This window comes from Leucopleurus acutus, assembly GCF_964270905.1.
Source record: "Leucopleurus acutus genome assembly, chromosome: 8".
NCBI lineage: Eukaryota > Metazoa > Chordata > Mammalia > Artiodactyla > Delphinidae > Leucopleurus > Leucopleurus acutus.
Genome location: NC_139151.1, coordinates 106,858,893 through 106,877,816, shown reverse-complemented (window position 1 = coordinate 106,877,816; position 18,924 = coordinate 106,858,893). Strand labels below are relative to the sequence as shown.

The 18,924-nt window shown below is 54.1% G+C and overlaps 1 protein-coding gene across 3 annotated transcripts in view; it reads left to right on the top strand.

Moving 5' to 3' along the window:
• SHANK2 (SH3 and multiple ankyrin repeat domains 2) overlaps positions 1-18,924 on the top strand; it is a gene marked incomplete at its 5' end in the record, with an annotated part of 546,538 nt that overhangs the window by 101,404 nt on the left and 426,210 nt on the right. For all 3 annotated transcript variants that reach the window (XM_082845188.1, XM_082845187.1, XM_082845190.1), the window contains 3 exons: positions 7,178-7,381; positions 12,229-12,300; positions 14,295-14,403. In XM_082845188.1, the coding sequence (XP_082701314.1) occupies positions 7,178-7,381; positions 12,229-12,300; positions 14,295-14,403 (385 nt within the window). The remainder of the gene's footprint in view (positions 1-7,177; positions 7,382-12,228; positions 12,301-14,294; positions 14,404-18,924) is intronic.

The following is an 18,924-nucleotide window of genomic DNA, read 5'->3' as shown; positions in this document are numbered from 1 at the left end:
CGCCTCTGTGTGACGTGGGGAGCAGTTCCTAGGGTTTACGGCGTTCCTCTTTGGGCTTGGGGCTGCTCGTACCTCCTCCAGGAGAACCTAAGGAGGAGAGGGTGCGTTTGACGTGCTCTCTTTGCTGGGCTGGCGGGCGCACAGTGAGTGCTTTGTGTCTGCGGTCAGGACGATTTAATTCTCCCCCGCCTGCCCTTACCCACCTCCACTTACTGCTTCTAGGAGGACCTCTTTAGCCAGCATCATATCCTCTGCTTTGCTCTGAGCCTGCCTGAAATCGTGGGGACCAACAGAGGAAAGTGAGCTCACCTCCAGGGAGGGTGTGAGTCTCTGACAGAGCCCAACTAGTGCCTCTCAGTGACTATGGCCTTGACAGCCGCAGAGGACCACTAGCTGGCCCCTTAAAGGTCACCAGGATGCACGGTCCACCCACCACTTCACCAGGCATCCGGGGCTGCTGTCAAGCATTTATTCTTTGGAAAATGTTATTCCGACTGGAAAGACCCTAACCCTAATCCACAGCCACTTTGGCCTTTAGTGTTTAAACCTTCGGAAGCACTAGTGTGGTTCCTGGCCATCAGCTTCCTTGGGCCAGGCTGTCCTTCTCGGTCACAGTCACCCACTGTCTTCCCCGTTCCACATACATCCTTTTGTGTGTTACCCGTGCCAGCGTCTCCATGTTTTCCACCACAGGTGCAGCCTGGTGGTGTTTGTCCGCGGCAAAAAGCATTGTTTCATTTGGACGGTTGCATGCGGAAACCACCCCCTCACAGTCCTGGGGGGCAGAGGTTGGCGGGTCCGCAGATGGTGCGTGAACAGCCGTTAGAGGCCAGCCGCCCCTCGATGCACGTTTAAATGACCCCTGGCAGGTTCTGTTTATCAAGGGCCTTTGAAATGCATCCCGAAAGAATTGAGGATGGTGTGAAATGTGCTTCTTTTGCAATGAATGATGTGCTCAGAAACTGGGATTTCTTTCAGGAGATCTTGCGTTCCTCCTGAATGCACTGGGGTCCGTGTTTCCAGCTCTGTATCCTGAACAGGTGAACGGGGGTGATGCAGGGGCCTCCCTCGGCACCACGACCCCTGAATGCTTTGTCAGGCCACCCCCTCGTTCTTCTCGCCTTTTCTGGGAGGAAGTCAAGAGTGAGCTGGACTTAAGTCTCACCTGAGGACCATGAGCGAGCAGCTGTGGCGGGGGAGGTGATCTGAATAGATGGTGTAATCCAACCCGTGTTGCTGCTTCTTCCCTTGGCCTCCAGACAGCTCACTGTAACAACAGACATTTTACACAGTGTAATATTTACCATTCCTCAAGCTTTGTCTAGACACGTCTTACCCTTCTGACATCTTACAAAACAGCCATTGTCATCATTTCTGTTTCGCAGGGCCCAGGACAGGTGTGGAGAGCAATTTACTCTCTTACATAGAATTCTCTTGCCGTGTTTTTGTGAATCAGAACAGCCTGTTCAACTTCTGCCTGCTTCTACCCCACGGGCCAGCCCCTCCGGTAGATACACGTGACCCCAAAGCACCAGGTTGTGTGACCCTCTGTGGATCCTGTGAGCTAGGTGGCCACACAGACACGGCCCAGTGTGGCCCTCTGTGTGTGGCAGAGGCTTGGCCATGGTCACAGTGTGATGGGCTGCCTTGTGTCCCCGTAAAATTCATATGTTGGAGTCCTGACGCCCAACACCTCAGAAGGTGACTGTATTTGGAGAGGAGGATCTTTAAAGAGATGGATAAGGTGAAACGAGGTCACTGGGGTGGGGCCCGAACCCCACAGGACTGGGGTCCTTATAAGAAAAGGAGGTCAGGACACAGACACACACAGAGGGACGACCCCACGAGGACGCAGGGAGAAGACGGCCGTCTACACGCCGAGGAGAGAGGCCTCAGGAGGACCCAGCCCTGCCCACACCTGGATCTTGGATTCTAGCCTGCAGGACTGGAGACAGTACATGTCTGTTGTTTAAGGTCCCTGGCTGTGGTGTTTTGTTACAGTGGCCCAAGCTGACTCATTCACACAGATCCAGGGTCTTGCCTGGTTCACCCAGGCTGGGCGCCTGCCTCTCTCGGTCTCCAGGGCCAGGGTGCCTCTCCTTGAGTCCAGGTATTTCAGGTTTAGCCTCATGTCTTGCAGAATAGCTACAGCTCACGTTGGCCATGTAGGATTTCTCTCACTCTCTTCACTGTAGATTTCAGTTTGACCATGAGCTCTACCAGCGGAAGGGCCAGAGTTTTGTGCGTGTTGACCGCACACCGACCGCAGCTCTGCCCACTTTGGTGGTGTGTCTCTCCTCTCAGGATTTTTGGGTCGTTCAAGGAGCTGATGAGGTCTCGGTGCACTTGGTGCAACGCGGGGCCCCGAGAAATGGTAGCTCCCACCATCCTCTTCCTGATCCCGTGGGGACCTTGCTTTCCTGCCGGGTTCTGTCACCCAGGACGGTTCCACGTATGGAACTTTGTGTTCAGTGCAGTTCAGTTCCAGTGACATCCACTGAGCTGCATGGACATCGGGTATGGTTGTGGCAAGAACAGGACATAAACCCTGTCGTCACGCAGCAGCTCGGAGGGCCAGGGGGCGCTCTCGCCAGCCGAATGCCGGTGGTGCCAGGAGCCGGGAGAGGGAGAGGGTGGGGGATGTGAATGGGTGCATCTTGGAGGAGGACGTAGATGGTTACCTGGGCTTGGACGTGCCTCCCTCTGGAGGACGCTGAGGCTGGCCTGCGGGCGTCCTCGGAGCTTCCTGGATGCCGGCTGCCCTCCTGTCATCCGGGCTGATGCCGGTCACAACCCCTTCTCTCTCTGTTAGAGTGTGCACGTCTCTGCGCCTCCCATTTCCAAACCACGCAGATCCCGTGTTGAGCGCTATGCTTGTCAGGACGTAAGCGAGAAGCACTCTGATGTGGGTCTTGGAGATGCCCTTACGTCCTCTCGCAAGTGTCCTGTGTCTTAAGCCATGCAGCTCAGCCAGACCCACCGGGCGGCCTTGAGATGCATCTGGATGTCCCGGCATTTGGGCTGTCGCAGCAGGAGATCAGTGAGTGACAGGTACCGACTCCTACCTGCGTGTCAGGAGAGAGGGAGGAGGAATACATGCGTGTCCCACCTCCCAGGAGACAAGAAATGCGGGATGGAGAGTCTGTGACATGCAGGCTGGACAGGAGGGGGCAAGGGGGCAGCCGGATTAGCTTGAATGGTCCGTGGGCTGTGGGTTCAACACGGGGAGCCCAGCGGTCAGCTCAGCTGGGAGACCAGAGAGAGGGTGAGTCCCTGACCCTGTGGGAGGTGTGAGTGCAGTTTCAGCTGGTAGACGAGGTGGGGAAGGGACGGCCAGCTGGAAGCACAGGTGCACAGGTGCTGGAGGCTGGGGGCGCACGTGGCCTGGCTTTCCCGAGGACTGCCGCGCATTGCTGGAGTGTGTGTGCGCGTGTGTGTTTGTCTGTGCATATGTGTGTGTGTCTGTATATGTGTTCGCATGTGTGTATGTACAGGTATATATGTGTGTTTGTATTTGTGTCCTTATGCATTTGTGTACACGCGTTTGTGTACGTATGTGTGTGTGTGTATGTTTTTATGTGCGTGTGCATGTGTGTGTGTGCCAGTGCACACACGTGTGGGGTTGGGGCCAGGACAGAGGTGGTACCGACAGGCAGGATGTGGGGAGTTATTGGCTTGAGAGGGGACCCTGGCGGCCGCTCAGGGAGTCGCCCGAGGGACATGGGGTGAGCTCAGTGCAGTGGCCGCTGGAGTGACCTGGTGAGAAAGGCTTGGGGCTGCTGGGCAATGGAGGTGGGACAGATGAGGACTCACACACCCAAGGTCATGGATTAATGCAGACCAGTCCAGAAGCTGCGGGACAGGACGGAGTCAAGAGGTCCTCCTGGGTTTGTGGCATGGGAGGAGGGGCAGCCGCTGAGATCGGGGAGCAGGAGGGGAGGGGCAGGGAGGGACGATGGGGGCATCTGTTTGGGGGCTGAGTTTTTAGGTTGGTGTCATCACTTAGCCCACGCTGGAGCCACTCATCTGTCAGCTGGCATCCAGGTCCCTGCATCTCCCTGCTCGGTGAACCTGGGCTCATGGTCAGCACCTTCCTTTGTGTCCAGGGTCTTGCTACCGGTCCACCACTGTCACCATTGCTGGCCAGGGTCCTGCCACCGGTCCACCACTGTCACCATTGCTGGCCGAGGCGCCTGTTCCAAAATCTTGTTAGTCTTGTGAATTCACACCAGGGTGAAAATCTTTGTTTGAAGTGCTTTGTTGTTCTTCGGGGGTTTTCTTTTGTCCATCCTCCCCGAAGCCCAGCTGTTAAGTAGAAGAAAGGACACCACATCCGTGGCGCTCCCCTGCTTTTTCTGGGAGACACGTCCACGGCTAATCTGCACAGCACCACATGCCTTGAGACCTGTGACGTTGTCTATTTTTCAAAGTATCTCGGAGCGTAGCCTTTCCTTCTTTGAAAAAAGTTATTTAGCATCTCCCAAATAGTGTCCCTTGCTATGGAGGTGAAACTGCTTCTCCCTTGTAACTGTCAACATTTAACATTGGGGCAAATTGACAGGTCATTGGAAAATCTGAACAAAGGCAGTATGTCCCTGGTCCACAGAGGACCTGAACGTAAGTATTCTCTTCCGTTTTCTCAGTGACTAGACGTCTGATAGATATTTTATGATTTGTCCGCACTGAGGTGCCGCGGGCACAGAGAGGAAATGACGTGTCAGTTAACTAGCGAGGACTTCGGAGCCGGGCCGATACAGCTTGGGTTCGGATCGAACCTCCACCATTTTCTAGACACGCGACCTTGGGGTAGTTACGTGAGTCTCGGAGGCTCAACTTCCTCATCTGGAAAATGGGAATAGTAATAATTGTTATTACGTTGTATTTTAACATATAATTATATATTCATTATAGTTATTGATATAATAATCACACTATATCAATAATAATGATTATAATAATAATAAGACTCTCCAGTCGTGGTTGTGTTGAAGGCAAATGTCGTCAGCACAATTTCTGGCATTTAGGAGTCCATACATGTCAGCCACGACTGTGCCATCATTGTGAACACTGTCATCACCATTATGTTCACTATCGCCACCATCAACACCACCACATCATCACCATCACCATAAACATCATCACCACCACCGTCATCACACCCCACTAGGCTTTGAGCTCCTTAAGGGGCAGGAACCCTTATCTTTTGCGGGGACACAATTCAACCCATAATGACATGTATTATATATGTTCCGTCTGCTTCTTACAACTGCCCTGCAAGTTATGCAGTTACCATGGTTTTCATCACAGAAACAGGGGGACCACTGGGTTGTTAAATTTGCCCAGGATCCCAAGGTTAGTGTATGCAGTTGGAAATCCAAGCCGTTCTGACCTCCGAGCTCCTGCTGCTTCTAGAGCGGTTTCTCAGTGGCGCCCTCTAGGCGTTTTTTTGGAGCAGGACATTCTTCATTGTGCTGGGCTGGCCTGTACGCGACTCAGCGTCCCCAGCCCTGCCCCCTAAGTGGCCGTGGGCACCAGTCTCTGGGATCATCCACAGTCGCCACACAGATTCCCTGGGGGATGGGTTTCAGGCTGTGCTCTGCTCAGCACCCACCTGCTGGCAGGATCCTTTCTGCCGGCCGCAGGGAGGGAGCCTCAGGCCCGCTTTGGATGCTGGCCTCTAAGGGAACTTGAGTTCGTGCATCCATGGAGCTGGAACCGGAGGCCAACAATGATTCTCAAAGCAGGAACTGGCGAGATATCCACGGCCCTACCTGGTCACCTCTGATACAGCTCCGCTGTTGTGTTGGGAGTTTCCAGACAGTCTTCTCATTCAGCCGAAGATGGCAGGGGTACAGCTGGCAGTCACTGAAGCGAACGATCGGCCCCCACCCAGCCTCGCAGCCCCGAGAGGAGCTCTGAGCCTTACTCTTGAATTCAGTCTTTGCCATCGGAGAGGGACAGACGGCACATTCATGCCCGTGGGGTCAGGTTTCCCGGCAGTGGGATTCCGGGCTGCCTGTTCAACCGACCTGTTGTCGAGAGCAGGGGTATCCTCTTACCCAGCAGGGAGGAGCTCTCCCGAGGCAGAGGGTCAGGGAGATAGTAGCGCCTTTTGCATCCTTGGGCGAGCAGAATCCTCCTGCAGAGAGTTGGTTCCAGCCTCAAAAGCAGTCAAACTTCATCGTTTCTGAACGATTTTACAGTGATTAAGCACATTCTTGAGCCCCTGCCGATGGCCGTGCAGTAGAGTATAATTTTAATTCAGTAAAAATTAGAAGTGATGGTCAGAAGCGGATTTGGCCTAACGCTTGTTTTCCTGGTGTGTTGGCAGGTCTCACTGAAGGGACCTGGGAACGTGACCAAGGCGTGTCGTTCTGGTTCTTAGCGTCCTCGCTCTGTTCTTGAAAAGTGTTCGTGGTTGGTTTGCAGGAACCGTCTGTACTATTTAACTTTTTCAAAGATTAACTTTCACGGCAACTGATACGATTTCTAAATCAAATCATTCTTCATAATTGCCATTCTTTATGGTTTGGGAGGGGCGGTGTCAGTGTTTTTGCAGCTGTTACGTTCAGAGTCAGGGGGGTGGGGCGCTTGTGCCCTGGGCTTTCCCATCAGTGAGGTTACAAGAGGAGACGTCCACCTGGGCCTGAGATGCCAAGAGAGAGCGATCGGGGTAAAAACGAAGCCACACTGTAATTCACTCGCGCCGTCGTCCTCGGTCTGTTTCCGAGACCAGCTACAGCAGCACCTTGAAACTTGTGAGAAATGCAGCTTCTGGGGCCCGACCCAGACCCGCTGACTCAGACACTCTGCTTGGAGGGGGTGCGGGTCAACAGTCTGTGTTTAACAAGCAGGGAGGTTTGAGAAGCTCCGTACAAGTGAGAGAACTGCCCAGGGCAATAGGTGGTGGGGAGTGATGACCGGCAAACACAGCTGGTCCCAGAGATTGGAGCCGATGGTGAGAGCTGAGGCCACAGAATCAGTGAGTCGATCTGAGCTTTTCCCCTTTTATATTTACCGAAGCGACAAGAAGGTCGTATTTTTCATCCAGAAAAGCCAGGGGGTCCAGAGCTCAGAGGAGCTCTCGGGATGGAATGGAAGCACCTGTGGCATCTCTGACCACGTGCCGGGGTGGCATCCTGCATCACTAACCAGGGGTCTCTGTCCTTCCGCGCAGAAGTGCATTCGATTTAACCCCGATGCGACGGTGTGGGTTGCGAAGCAGCGGATTCTGTGCTCGCTGAACCAGAGCCTGAAGGACGTCCTGAACTACGGGCTGTTCCAGCCGGCGAGCGACGGGCGAGACGGCAAGTTCTTGGACGAGGAACGGCTTCTGCGCGCGTACCCGCAGCCCGCGGGCAGGGGCATCCCCTCCCTGGAGGTACTGGTCACCGCCTCAGAGCCTGGGCGTGATGGTGGAGGGAGGACCTTCCCCCAGTTCCACGTTTGCTTCGGACTGGGAAATCGCTCTTAGCTCAAACCAGTAGTGTGCATTCTCAAGGTCGCAGCAGATATTGTCCTGATGTGCGGACCAGGGTGCAATTTTTAGCCATTTGTTTTCCTGCTGTGGATTGGATGAACTTGTTGGAGGGACATCTTGGTGTGAGCGGACCATGGGTCTGACTCAGGCTCGCGTCACCTGGAGCTGTGAGCCCTGGGGACGCAGAACGGGGTTTGCTTCTACCTCCCTGAATCTCCCCCGACACCCCGCCCTTGGGCTCAGGGTGGCCCGTGGCCATCCAGCTGTTGTCAGAAGCGTGACTCCCGGGAATGACCTGTGGGTTCTTTGAGCCGCTGTGGCCAGTCACGTGCTCTTGGGCTGCCTCGTGAAGTGGGGGGTGCATACACCCGGCAGCCTTACATCCACGGAACGTGCGTCCCCCGGCTCTGCCCTGGGGAGCCCGGGCTTGCTGCACCCTGAGTTTACGTATGGTATTTCCACATGGTATATTTTTATATTTATTTATTTATTTATTTATTTATTTATTTGCGGTATGCGGGCCTCTCACTGCTGTGGCCTCTCCCGTTGCGGAGCACAGGCTCCGGACGCGCAGGCTCAGCGGCCATGGCTCACGGGCCCAGCCGCTCCGCGGCACGTGGGATCTTCCCGGACCGGGGCACGAACCCGCGTCCCCTGCATCGGCAGGCGGGCTCGCAACCACTGCGCCACCAGGGAAGCCCCACATGGTATATTTTTAAATTAATTTTTAAGCAACTATACTCCAATAAAAACGAATAAAAATTTTCATTGGCGCGTAGTTGGTTTACAATGTTGTGCTAGTTTCAGGTGCACAGCAAAGTGAATTAGTTATCCATCTACATACAGTCACTCTTTTTCAGGTTCATTTCCCATATAGGTCATTACAGAATATTGAGTAGAGTTCCCCGTGCTGTGCGGTAGGTCCTTGTTGGTTATCTATTTTATATACAGTAGTGCGTATATGTCAATCCCAATCTCCCAGTTTATCCCTCCTCCCCCGCCCCACAATTATTAAGACAGCGACACAAGTAGGTGGAAATGTGGTCGTTTCTACCATGACCCCACACGTCACTATTATTATCAAGTGATCGCATTCGTTTCAGCTTAGTCAACAGTGAGAGCCTGTGAGGGTGGCATCATGGGTGGCATCTGGGCCCTCGAAGGGGGTTGGTCTGAAGTCAGAGACATCTTGGACCACGGCAGCCCCTCATCTGCACATTCCCAGGTCTGACAGTGACTTTGAAGCTGAGGTTCTGAGACCCCCAACATGTGTTGGACCAAGGAGAAGGGTTTCCGTCAGGAAAAGCTGGGATGCCCCTGGGGAGTCAAGTGGTTCCCTGTTCTGGCCTCAGTTTGCTCACCTGTGAGCTGGGCGTCCATTGAAAAACCCCTTGTCAGGGGCCTGCTCACAACCTGCCCCTTTCTCGGCATGGCCCACGTGCATGGGACAGTCAAGGATCTGGTCTGACGGAGCTTACAATCCTGTAGATGACGGGCCAGGAACAGTCAACAAACAGCTCATTTGGGGGCTGACAATTTCTATAAAGACAGTAAAACAGGGCGAGAACAGGCAGTCCGGAGCCTACCCTTGATCGGAAAGCATCTTGGAGGAGGCGACATGGGCCCGTCCCCCAGCCCCCGAGAACCGAACAAGAGGAGGCCTGGGAGAGCCCGGTGGGACCTGGGCAGGGCTGTGCCCTGCCTTTCAGGGCAGCCGGCACACGTGTCCTTCTGCTGTCCCATCCAGGGACTCATGGCAGCCGAGGCTGAGAGGCGAGCACATGAGCATTCGTTGCCCCATGTGGCTGGGTGGTCTGTTACATCAGATGGACTTGGTCCAGTCCTGGTCACTGTGGGACCCTACCTGCCACCCCACAGCCTCTCTGAGCCTCAGATTCCCAGCTTTGAAATCAGGGGAACATTACTACCATCTTCCCGGTGGCTGTGAGGCTCGGGTGAGCTATTCCTTGGGACAGTGATCTTAGCATAAGGGCTGGGGATGGGCGAGCGCCTGCACTGGTGGGTGCTCTAGCTGCTCCTGCCATCAGCTCTCATTGCCATGAAGGAGCCATTTACACGTGTGTTCGTGCCTCTCCTTGGACCACCATCCTGCCAGGTGGTCCGCTGTGGGGGGCTGAGCCGGGCCTGGAGGTGGACGCGCCAGGGGCAGCCTGGATCTGAGCTCTTTGCCTTGGATCATGGCCGTAAACCACGGTTGGCTACGTATGAAACACGGAGAAAAGAGCGAGAAAAGGATGTGTGTTTCTGAGCCTACATCCCTCTAGCCACAAGCCGCAAACATTTATGACTGTGGAAGTAGACATTCTCCTCCATGTGCCTCCTCCATGTGTCCCCCTCCTGCCAAGAGATGTTGTCGACCCCAGCATATTTCTTTTTATAACTGAAAAAGCACCCATTGACTTGGATTCCTACAGATCCGTCAAGTTAGCAAACTCTGTTACATCCCCTCACGTCACTCTCAGTGGCTCCTGAAGCCTCAGAGCCGTGACGCATGAAGATAAGCAATAGGGAGTTTCACGGCCGTGCCCAGACTGTGCTGTCCTGGTTGAATCTAGAATCTGAGGGCTAGACTCCTAAAACGGCCGGCGTCTCCTCCTGCCAGGTCAGTTCGAGAAGGCGGACGCTTACCGTTGGCGACGGTGCACGTGATCCAGGAACGGGGTGCGGCCTGCGTTTCACGGGACTTTCTGATTTCACTGGTTTATTTCGGCACCTAAAAAAAATAATCAAGCTTTGGTCTGTGCACCGAGGGATTTTGTCTGTTGTGGGATTGCTCTTTTGTTTGGAGTGGAGGGGAGGAGACGATAAGGTGGTCGCTCTGGAAACTTCACAGGGGATGAGACTTTCAGGGTTAGGTCACCCCCTGCTCTGCACCCTTTGTGTCACACCTGTGCTTGTTTAAACTCCTCGGAGTGGGAGGGAATCAAGGGAAGTTGGGGAGGGAAGGGTAAGACAGCGTCTGCCCAGCACCGGTTCTGTGCCAGGAAGCTCACATTCAATCCTCGGGGCACGCTGGGAGCTCTGTGATCCCTGTGCGACAGACAAGGAAACAGAGTCTGAGATGGGGTAGGCGTCCAGCCCAGTGACTCGGCTGCTGGCGAAACGGAGCAGGACCCTACGGGCCCTCCCTCCCCGCCGTGTCCTCCGCCTGCCTTTTGTCTGTGGAAAAACTTTAATCAAAGAATATGTTTGGGCTTCCCTGGTGGCGCAGTGGTTGAGAGTCCGCCTGCCGATGCAGGGGACACGGGTTCGTGCCCCGGTCCGGGAAGATCCCACATGCCGTGGAGCGGCTGGGCCCGTGAGCCATGGCCGCTGGGCCTGCGCTTCTGGAGCCTGTGCTCCGCAACGGGAGAGGCCGCAACGGTGAGAGGCCCGCGTACCGCAAAAAAAAAAAAAAAGAATATGTTTAATCAGAGAAGTGAGAAAATGCAGAAACAAAGGAAAACAGTCAAAGGAGACCAAATAATAGTTTAGTCATTAAGCATAGTCAAGGACCTTTAGTTCCTCCTCAAGGGCTAGAGATAATATTCTGAGCCGTATCCTGTGAGCTGTCTTATAGATACTGAAACCCCTACCAGGTGGAAGCAGTTAAGTGCATGGTGACCAGACTGTAGCCATGACATAAGCTGCCACAATTCCGAGAATTGGCCTCAAAGAAATGGGAACAAACCAACCCTGGAACTGAGGCTAACTGGACCTAAAGCAATCAAGATGCCGCTGGTCAGGGTGCCGATGACCAATTTCAAGACGACTGCCAGACACCGTGCTGTGTCTGCATGGAGCCCCCTCCCTCTGTCTATAAAAGCTCTAGCCCACTGATTGTCAGTGGGGGGGGGGGCGTTGGCCTTTGGATGGGAGTCCACCCTCCCTTGCCTCCAGGCTGCCAGCATCAACATAAGGCAAACTCGCCTTTCCACCAGCCTGGCCTCTTTATTGGCTTTTGAGCGGCGAGCAGCCGGACCCCACTTTCCGTTCCACTAGGGCAGTGGCGGGGCTGGAGTTGGAGCTGTGTCTCAGCTCGGAGTCCCAATGACTCCCAAGCTGCCAGCCTCCTTCCCAAACCCGCCACAGGGCATGTACTCCAGAGGCAGCCAGGGCACCCAGGAGAAGGAACAGGGCGTCGGGTGAAAGGCGCTGGGGATTCGGAAGCAGCCTGCGGCCCCAGTGCACCCTCCCGGGCACCATCACTCTACCTGAGCAAGGTAGACTTACTCAGCAAGCCCCTCTGTTTCCATGACGTCTCTGCCAGGTTAGAGGAGGTGCCGTGCCATTTGAAGGAGTGAGTCTGAGCCCCAGAGTCCCAGGCGGAGCTTGTGGGCTGAGGGCAGGGCTTTGCCAGGCTGGGGCTTTTCTTGAGTGTGTTTAATAAAGGTTGACGATGTCGAAGACAGAGCCCACGTGAGAAGCGGGTCCTGATTTGCTGCCATGCTGACGATGCAGAGGAGAGCAGAGCACATCAGGCTCCTGAATCCTCATCCCTCTGGGTTGCTCTCATTTCTTTTTGTGACTTTCCAGCCAAAACGTCAGCAGCATCTCCGCAGAAGTTACCCTTACGCTGTCGTAGGCTCTGTGGTGCGAACGCAAGTAGTTTATTTAACACAAAAGGGTTTGCTAGGGAGCCCCCGCCCCGGGTGAAATACCCACGGACAAGGCAGGTGTTTCCTCTGAACGGCTGCGTGAAATATTTACCTGGTTTTCTTTTTTTCCTGTTTGTGTGTCTGTGCCAGTTTCGCTACAAGAAGCGGGTGTATAGACAATCCAACCTGGATGAGAAACAGTTGGCCAGGCTGCACACGAAGGTAAGCGAGGACTGGTTGTGTCGAGCCTTGGTGTTCGTTTCTGCGTCATCATCTCAGAGATCGGGGGAGCTCTTGGGCAGAGGGTTCTCCTTCCTGTGAGACGCTGAGGCCCCTGCTGCCGCCAGAGCCCTGTTAAACACCACCATCGTCTCCTCCCGGGTGACGCAAACGCAGTCGATGCCTGCACGTAAGGGAACTAACATCCCTGAGAGTGGAGATTGGGGCCCTGCTTTCTACTCACGTCCTCCCGGGTGTTTCTGGGAAGACGGGTGGCCGTTCCCTCTGGGTCTTCGCTGCCGAAATAGGGGACAACACTGAAGTAGGTGTCTGGTGCCGCCACTCTCGTGATTAAGGTGCTGTTTACATAAACTGCATGGAGGTAAGACGCACAAGGGAAGCAGGGGAGAAGGAGAAGGTTAAGGAGCGAGCTGTGGGCTGTGTTCCAGGCATACCTGTGCTCCGTCAGGGATGCTGTGCCTGTCCAGGGCGTGCAGGAGCTGGAGCGTGCGGTGGGCACCTCGCTCAGCACGGAGGAAGATGTGTGATACCCAAGGATGCTCTCAGATGCCCTCCTCCAGGTCCGGCCCCTCCCCGGAGAGCCTGGAGCATTCCCTGCAGAGCACAGGGAGAGCCAGAGTCAGGACGGGTGCCCGTTCAGCTTACTTAAACCAGCCCTGATCTGCCCAGGTGAGCTCACCTGCAGCCGTGAGTCCACAGAGAGCATCCCCAACCTCTGGGGTCTCCTTGTTTTTGTTTCATCCCCCCATTCATATCAGGATGGACCTGTGGATTTTCATCGTGTTCAATGGGTTATCATATGCCATTCTCATTATTTATTTTTGTGCCCAAGTTGTCCAGATGTGGCCGGTGGCCCTTCTGCCTGGCTCTCCTCCCTCTGGCGCTGTCCCCACCATCCTTTGGGTACTGACGGCTTTTTCAGGCACAAGACGGTCAGGTTGCTCTTGCACTCCCCCTGCCCAGCCCTGGAATCTGCCCACACGGGGGTATTTAGATTCCAAGTCTGGGCACTTCAGGTTCTTTTGATTACTCTCTGATGTGTACATGAAAATGTGTTTGTGCATTTAAAATAATGTCGATTAGTAAGTAGCAATGAAGGTGTTCAGTGAGACCAAGTGTATCCTGTGTCCTTGAGCATTTGTTAATGTTTAGTCCCAGAATGTACAGAAAGCATCCAGGTGGAGATCCGGGGCTGAAGGGTCCAGGGGTTGGTTTCAGGGTGACTGGGGAGGGGTGTGGAGTGCGGGTGGAGAACTGGGCCAGTGAGAGCATTACATTCATCTGACAGAGGCATCTCAGATATGTGGTTACCATCAAATAGCCCAGGCTATCTGCTAGATGGACAGAAAATTATTATTTTCCTTGCAGATGAGTCTGGGCAACCTGGTCAGTGTTGAGCCCCTGGTCATTTTGGTCTCACGAGGAGTGACTGACTCCCTCACCTTGAATCGCTCGGTGACCCAAGCATCCGTGTGTCCACCTGCAGGTCACGGGATTAGCCACGAGTGGGTTAAGCTGTGAGCAGTGCCCTTCTGCTGTCCATAGCAGGCCACTGCTTTAGAGATTAGGAAACACAAATACCAATCCTCGGGCCTCGCTCAAAAGAGGATGGAGTCAGAAGACCTGGGCTGCACCCTGGAAAGCGTAGTTTTTCAAAGTGGTTCAGGTGGCTCATCCTTTTGAAAGTGAAGCAACACCCTGTGGCTCTCGGCAAGCACAGAGGTCGGTGGGGGATTTCTAGAACATTCATCCAGGACAGGCCAATTGCGTTTGCCATGTGCTGGGCTCCGGGCTTGGCCCCGGGGTTCCAGATGCAGAAGGATGCTGCCTGGCGAGCCTGGGGACTGCAGCAGGGCCCCATCAAGGGGCAGCTCTCCTCCCCGCAAAGGCGGCCAGCCAGGGTGCACCCCGCAAGGAGCCTTCCTGTGGCCTGAAGAGACGTTTCTCTGTAAGACCAATTTTGCTTTTCTCTTTAGACCAACCTGAAAAAATGCATGGATTACATCCAGCATCGTTCGGTGGAGAAGGTCGTCAAGATGCTGGAACGAGGCCTGGATCCGAATTTCCACGACCTGGAGACGGGAGGTAGGGGCTGGTTGGAGACACTTGAGGAAACCCCGCTGGAACGTGGGTTCGGGGAGGAAAGGTGATTCTGTTGTTCGGATTACACGTGCGTAGGCACCATCACGCTTTACTTGGTTTTAAAAATGCTTTTTCCCTCCTCCGGGAGCCTGTGTTAGCGGCATGGAATCGCCAGCATCCGGGAGGTGCCTGGCGAGTGGTAGGTGCTCAGTACGTACCTGAGTTGAAGGAGAGAATGAGTGAATGAATGAATGACAACACAGAACAGCCGTCTCATGCCAGCCCGGGGAGACGCACATGCACCCGCGTGTGCCTAGCTCCCCCTGCTGGAAACCAAGTCCCTGCGCGTGGGACCTCAGATCACGCGTGGGCTAAAACGGTACAGGGCTCTCATCCTCCGCCCCGCTGACGTGGGGGCCGGAGGATCCTTTCTGTTTCTTACCAGTTCCAAATGGGCATTAACTTTTGTTTAATCTTATGTCTTCTCTTTTTGTTTCCAGTTTTATGGAAATACAGTTGACGCAAAACATTGTATTAATTTTTGGCGTACGATGTAACGATTTGGTATATGGATATACTGGGAAATGATCACCACGATATGTTTCGTGAACATCCGTCACCACTCATAGTTACACTTTTTTTTTTTATGATGAGAACTTTTAGGATCTACTCCCTTAGCCACTTTTAAATATACAACACAGTATTATTAACCGCAGTCGCCATGCTGTACACAACATCCCTAGGACTTACTTATCTCATAACTGGAAGCTTGGACCTTTTGAACCCCTCCACCCATTCCACCCACCCCACCTCCTACCTCTGGTGACCACCAGTCTTTTTCTCTGGGTTCGGTTGTTTTAGATTCCACGTGTCAGCGAGATCATACAGATTGGTCTTTCTCCGTCTGACTTATTTCACATAGCGTTATGCCCTCAAGGTCCATCCACGTTCTTGCAAATGGCGGGATTTCTTTCTTTTTCATGGATGAATGATGTTCCATGCTGGGGCTGGACAGTCCTTTATGCTGGGGGCTGTCCTGTGCACTGTAGGATGTGTACGGCATCCCTGACCCTCACCCACAAATGCCAGTAACACCCCCGAGTTGTGGCCGCCAAAGATGCCCCCAGACGTTGCACAGTGTCCCCTGGCGGGGGGAGGCACCGTCATCCCAGGTGAGAGCCCTGTGCCCAGGGGACACGTGAACTCGACCAGCTGAGGTGAGGCCGTCGTGAGAGCCGAGAGCGGCTCAGGTGAGGGTCTCCATGGCAACTTGGAGCGTTCATCCGGGCAAGCGGGTAATGCTTAGCAGAGAGCGTTTATTTTGGACTCAGCGAGCAGGGCCTCCCTCCCCCTCTCCTCTTGGGTTGGGCAGGTCCTCCCTGTGCCAATGTCACGTATATGTGTCCCACCTCACAGCTGCTGAACCCACGACAGGTGCGTCAGCTGAAGGAGGGAGCTTTCTCGTCACTTGTGGGGACTCCAAAGCTGGGGCAGGACCTGCACCCATGCTCCTGCAGCCGTGCTCGTCCCCGTCCGCACACAGGTGGCCGTGCTGTAATCACGGTCGACTCCTGTCTCCTGAATTTAACTGAGCAACGTGGGAACAGGGCTGCTGGCTTATCGGGGACACAGCTTCAGTGCTCGAGATGCCAGGGGACGGGACAGGCCTGGATAGGCACAGGAGAGCACAGGCCTGGAGGGGGGACCAGCGCAGAGGCCTGGCTGAAGGTGAGGCGGGCACCAGCCCAGGCAGACACTTGGTGAGACAGGAAGCTGGGGGTCTGTGTGCCGGGAGCTGGGGCGGGGTGACGTGGGCAAGCAGGCTTCCGGGCATCCTGATGGGTGGATGGAGCACAAGGCAGAGGTGGGCCCTGCCGTGCCTGCGCGGGGCTGACCTTCTAAGGTCAGGAGTGATGGGGCAAGACCCCAGGGCTGGGGAGGAGGGCCTGTAGCAGGTGGTGGGTCAGGGGGCACGGGCGTCTGCAGAGAGTCTGGACGGGGAGCGGGGCAGCTGCAGGGTTGCATGTTCGGTCTGCGGGGGAAGCACCTTGGGGGAGTGTGTGTAGCTGAGCAGAGGGTCTGAGCACCAGGGCGGGGGGGGCACACGGTGAGCACGTGCTGGTTCTGGCCCCGTGGTCAGCCCCTGTCACCCAGGCTGGCCCCCAGCTCGTTGGGCGGGGGTGGATGGGTACCGTCCATCACTGCAGTGTAGCTCCCAGCACTTGGGCTCAGACCACACATGGGCCTGTGGATTCCTGAGCAGGGACAGTGGCAGAGCTGAGCCAGGCCCGGGGTCTGGGGTCCTCGGGCAGCTTCCGGCCTGGGCTCCCGCTGGCCTGGCCGCATCCGTGGCTCTTTCCCGATGGTTCCCCGGGCTGGACACCGCCCCTCCTGCTCCCCCCTCCCCCTCATGAAGCAGGCCTGCTTCACTGGCGGTGGTGTCGCTGGATTCCAAGAGTTTGGATCGACTGTTATTCCAGAGCCGACCCCAACTGAGCTTCTAAAAACACGTCAGCACAGACCCTAGATTATTTCAAAACGGGGGTCAGCGGTCATTTCTCCTGGCCCCGCCTGTAGTTAGAAACACTGTCCTGGTGGTGGTGGATGGCGTCATCGTCAGAGCAGATGCAGTGGAGCCTCGGGGACCCGGGAAGGAGAGAGACGGAGGCAGCTTGTCATCCACTGTCCTCAGACCTGGGATAGACTCGACCCGGGAGCAGCGACCTGTGGAGAAGGTGGCGTGGGGTGAAATGAACGCCGGGATTTCCTGAACTATCTCCGTGACCACGGCCTCTGGGCTCACTGATCGGGAAGAACTAACTCTGAGAAAAGAAACGGAAACCTGTTTTCCCCTGAAATCCGTGTAAACTGGCACCTGACAAAGCACAGAATTCAGGGCAGGTGTCCCAGCGAAGGCTGAGACCAGGCTCCGACCCCATCCGACTGGGGACCAGCAGTGGGACGCCCGCCTCCCAGGCAGACAGCTCTTGTACAGGACTTCCCGGATCTCAGCCAATAACTAACAGTAATCAGAAGGTTTTGGTCGGATTCTTTTTTTTTTTTTTTTTTTTGGGTGGCGGGGGTCTGGGCAGATCAATTATAAATTATTATTTATTTTCAGTTTTAACATTTAAAGCAGAATTACTGAACAGCTCTCACATGGCGGCCGCCAAGTGGTCATTTTCTACATCAGTTTTATGTCTTACAGCTAATATTCTCTGTAAGGCAGAACTTTCCCTCCCCTCACCCCACTCCCGTATTTTTGAAACTAGACTTCATTTTTTAGAGTAGTTTTAGGTTTACAGAAAATGGAATGGCAAGAGTAGGGGGTCCTGTATAACCAGCCACCCCCAGGCTCCCCCGCTACTGACATCTTGCATCAGTGTGGCCGTTTTTACGCTGATGAACCTACATTGACACATTATTATTAACTCAAGGCCACTTTTCTTTTCAGTTGGGGTGTAGTTGTTTTACAGTGTTGTGTTAGTTTCTGCTGTACAGCGAAGCGAAGCAGAGTTCCCCATGCTCTACAGCAGGTTCTTATTATTTATCTGTTTTATACATATTAGTGTATATATGTCCATCCCCATCTCCCAATTCATCCCACCCCTCCTTTCCCCCCTTGGTGTCCATACGTTTGTTCTCTACATCTGTGTCTCTATTTCTGCCTCGCAAACCAGTTCATCTGTACCGTTTTTCTAGATTCCGTGAATATGCGTTAATATATGATACTTGTCCTTCTGACCTAGAGACTGTCGTACAGAGTGAAGTAAGTCAGAAAGTGAAATCAAGTCCACTTTTACGTTAGTGTTCGCTCAGTACTGTGCATTCCGCGGGTTTAGACAAATGTATAAGGACATATATCCACCATCATGCAGGCGAGGTTTCCTGCCCTGAAAATCCTCCGTGCTCTGCCTGTTCATCCCTCCCTCCCACTAACCCCCAGCAGCCACTGATCTTTTCACTGTCTCCGTAGTTTGGCTTTTTCCAGGATGTCATATGGTTGGAATCACATCGTGTGTGGCCTTTCCAGATTGCCTTCTTTCACTTACAAATATGCACTTATGTTTCCTCCCTGATTATCATGGTTTGATAGCTCATTTTTTATATTGAAGTAGAGTTGATGTACAGCGTTGCGCCAGTCTCTGCTGTACAGCAAAGTGATTCAGTTATACACAGAGACTTTCTATTTTTATATTCTTCTCCATGATGGTTTATCCCAGGAGGTTGGATACAGTTCCCCGTGCTCTACAGTAGGAACTTGTTGTCTCGCCATCCTGTATATAATAGTTGACGTCTGCTAATCCCACACTCCCAGTCTTTCCCTCCCTCATTTCTTTCTAGCTCCAAAGAATATTCCATTATGTGGAGGGACCACGGTTTATTCATCCATCCACCTACTGAGGTGCATCTTGGCGGCTTCCAAATTTTGGTGATTATGCTTAAAGTTGCTGTAAACCTCCGTGCAGGGTTCTGTGTGGACAAAATTGACGGTGATCAAACATGATGTTTTTTTTCTTTAAG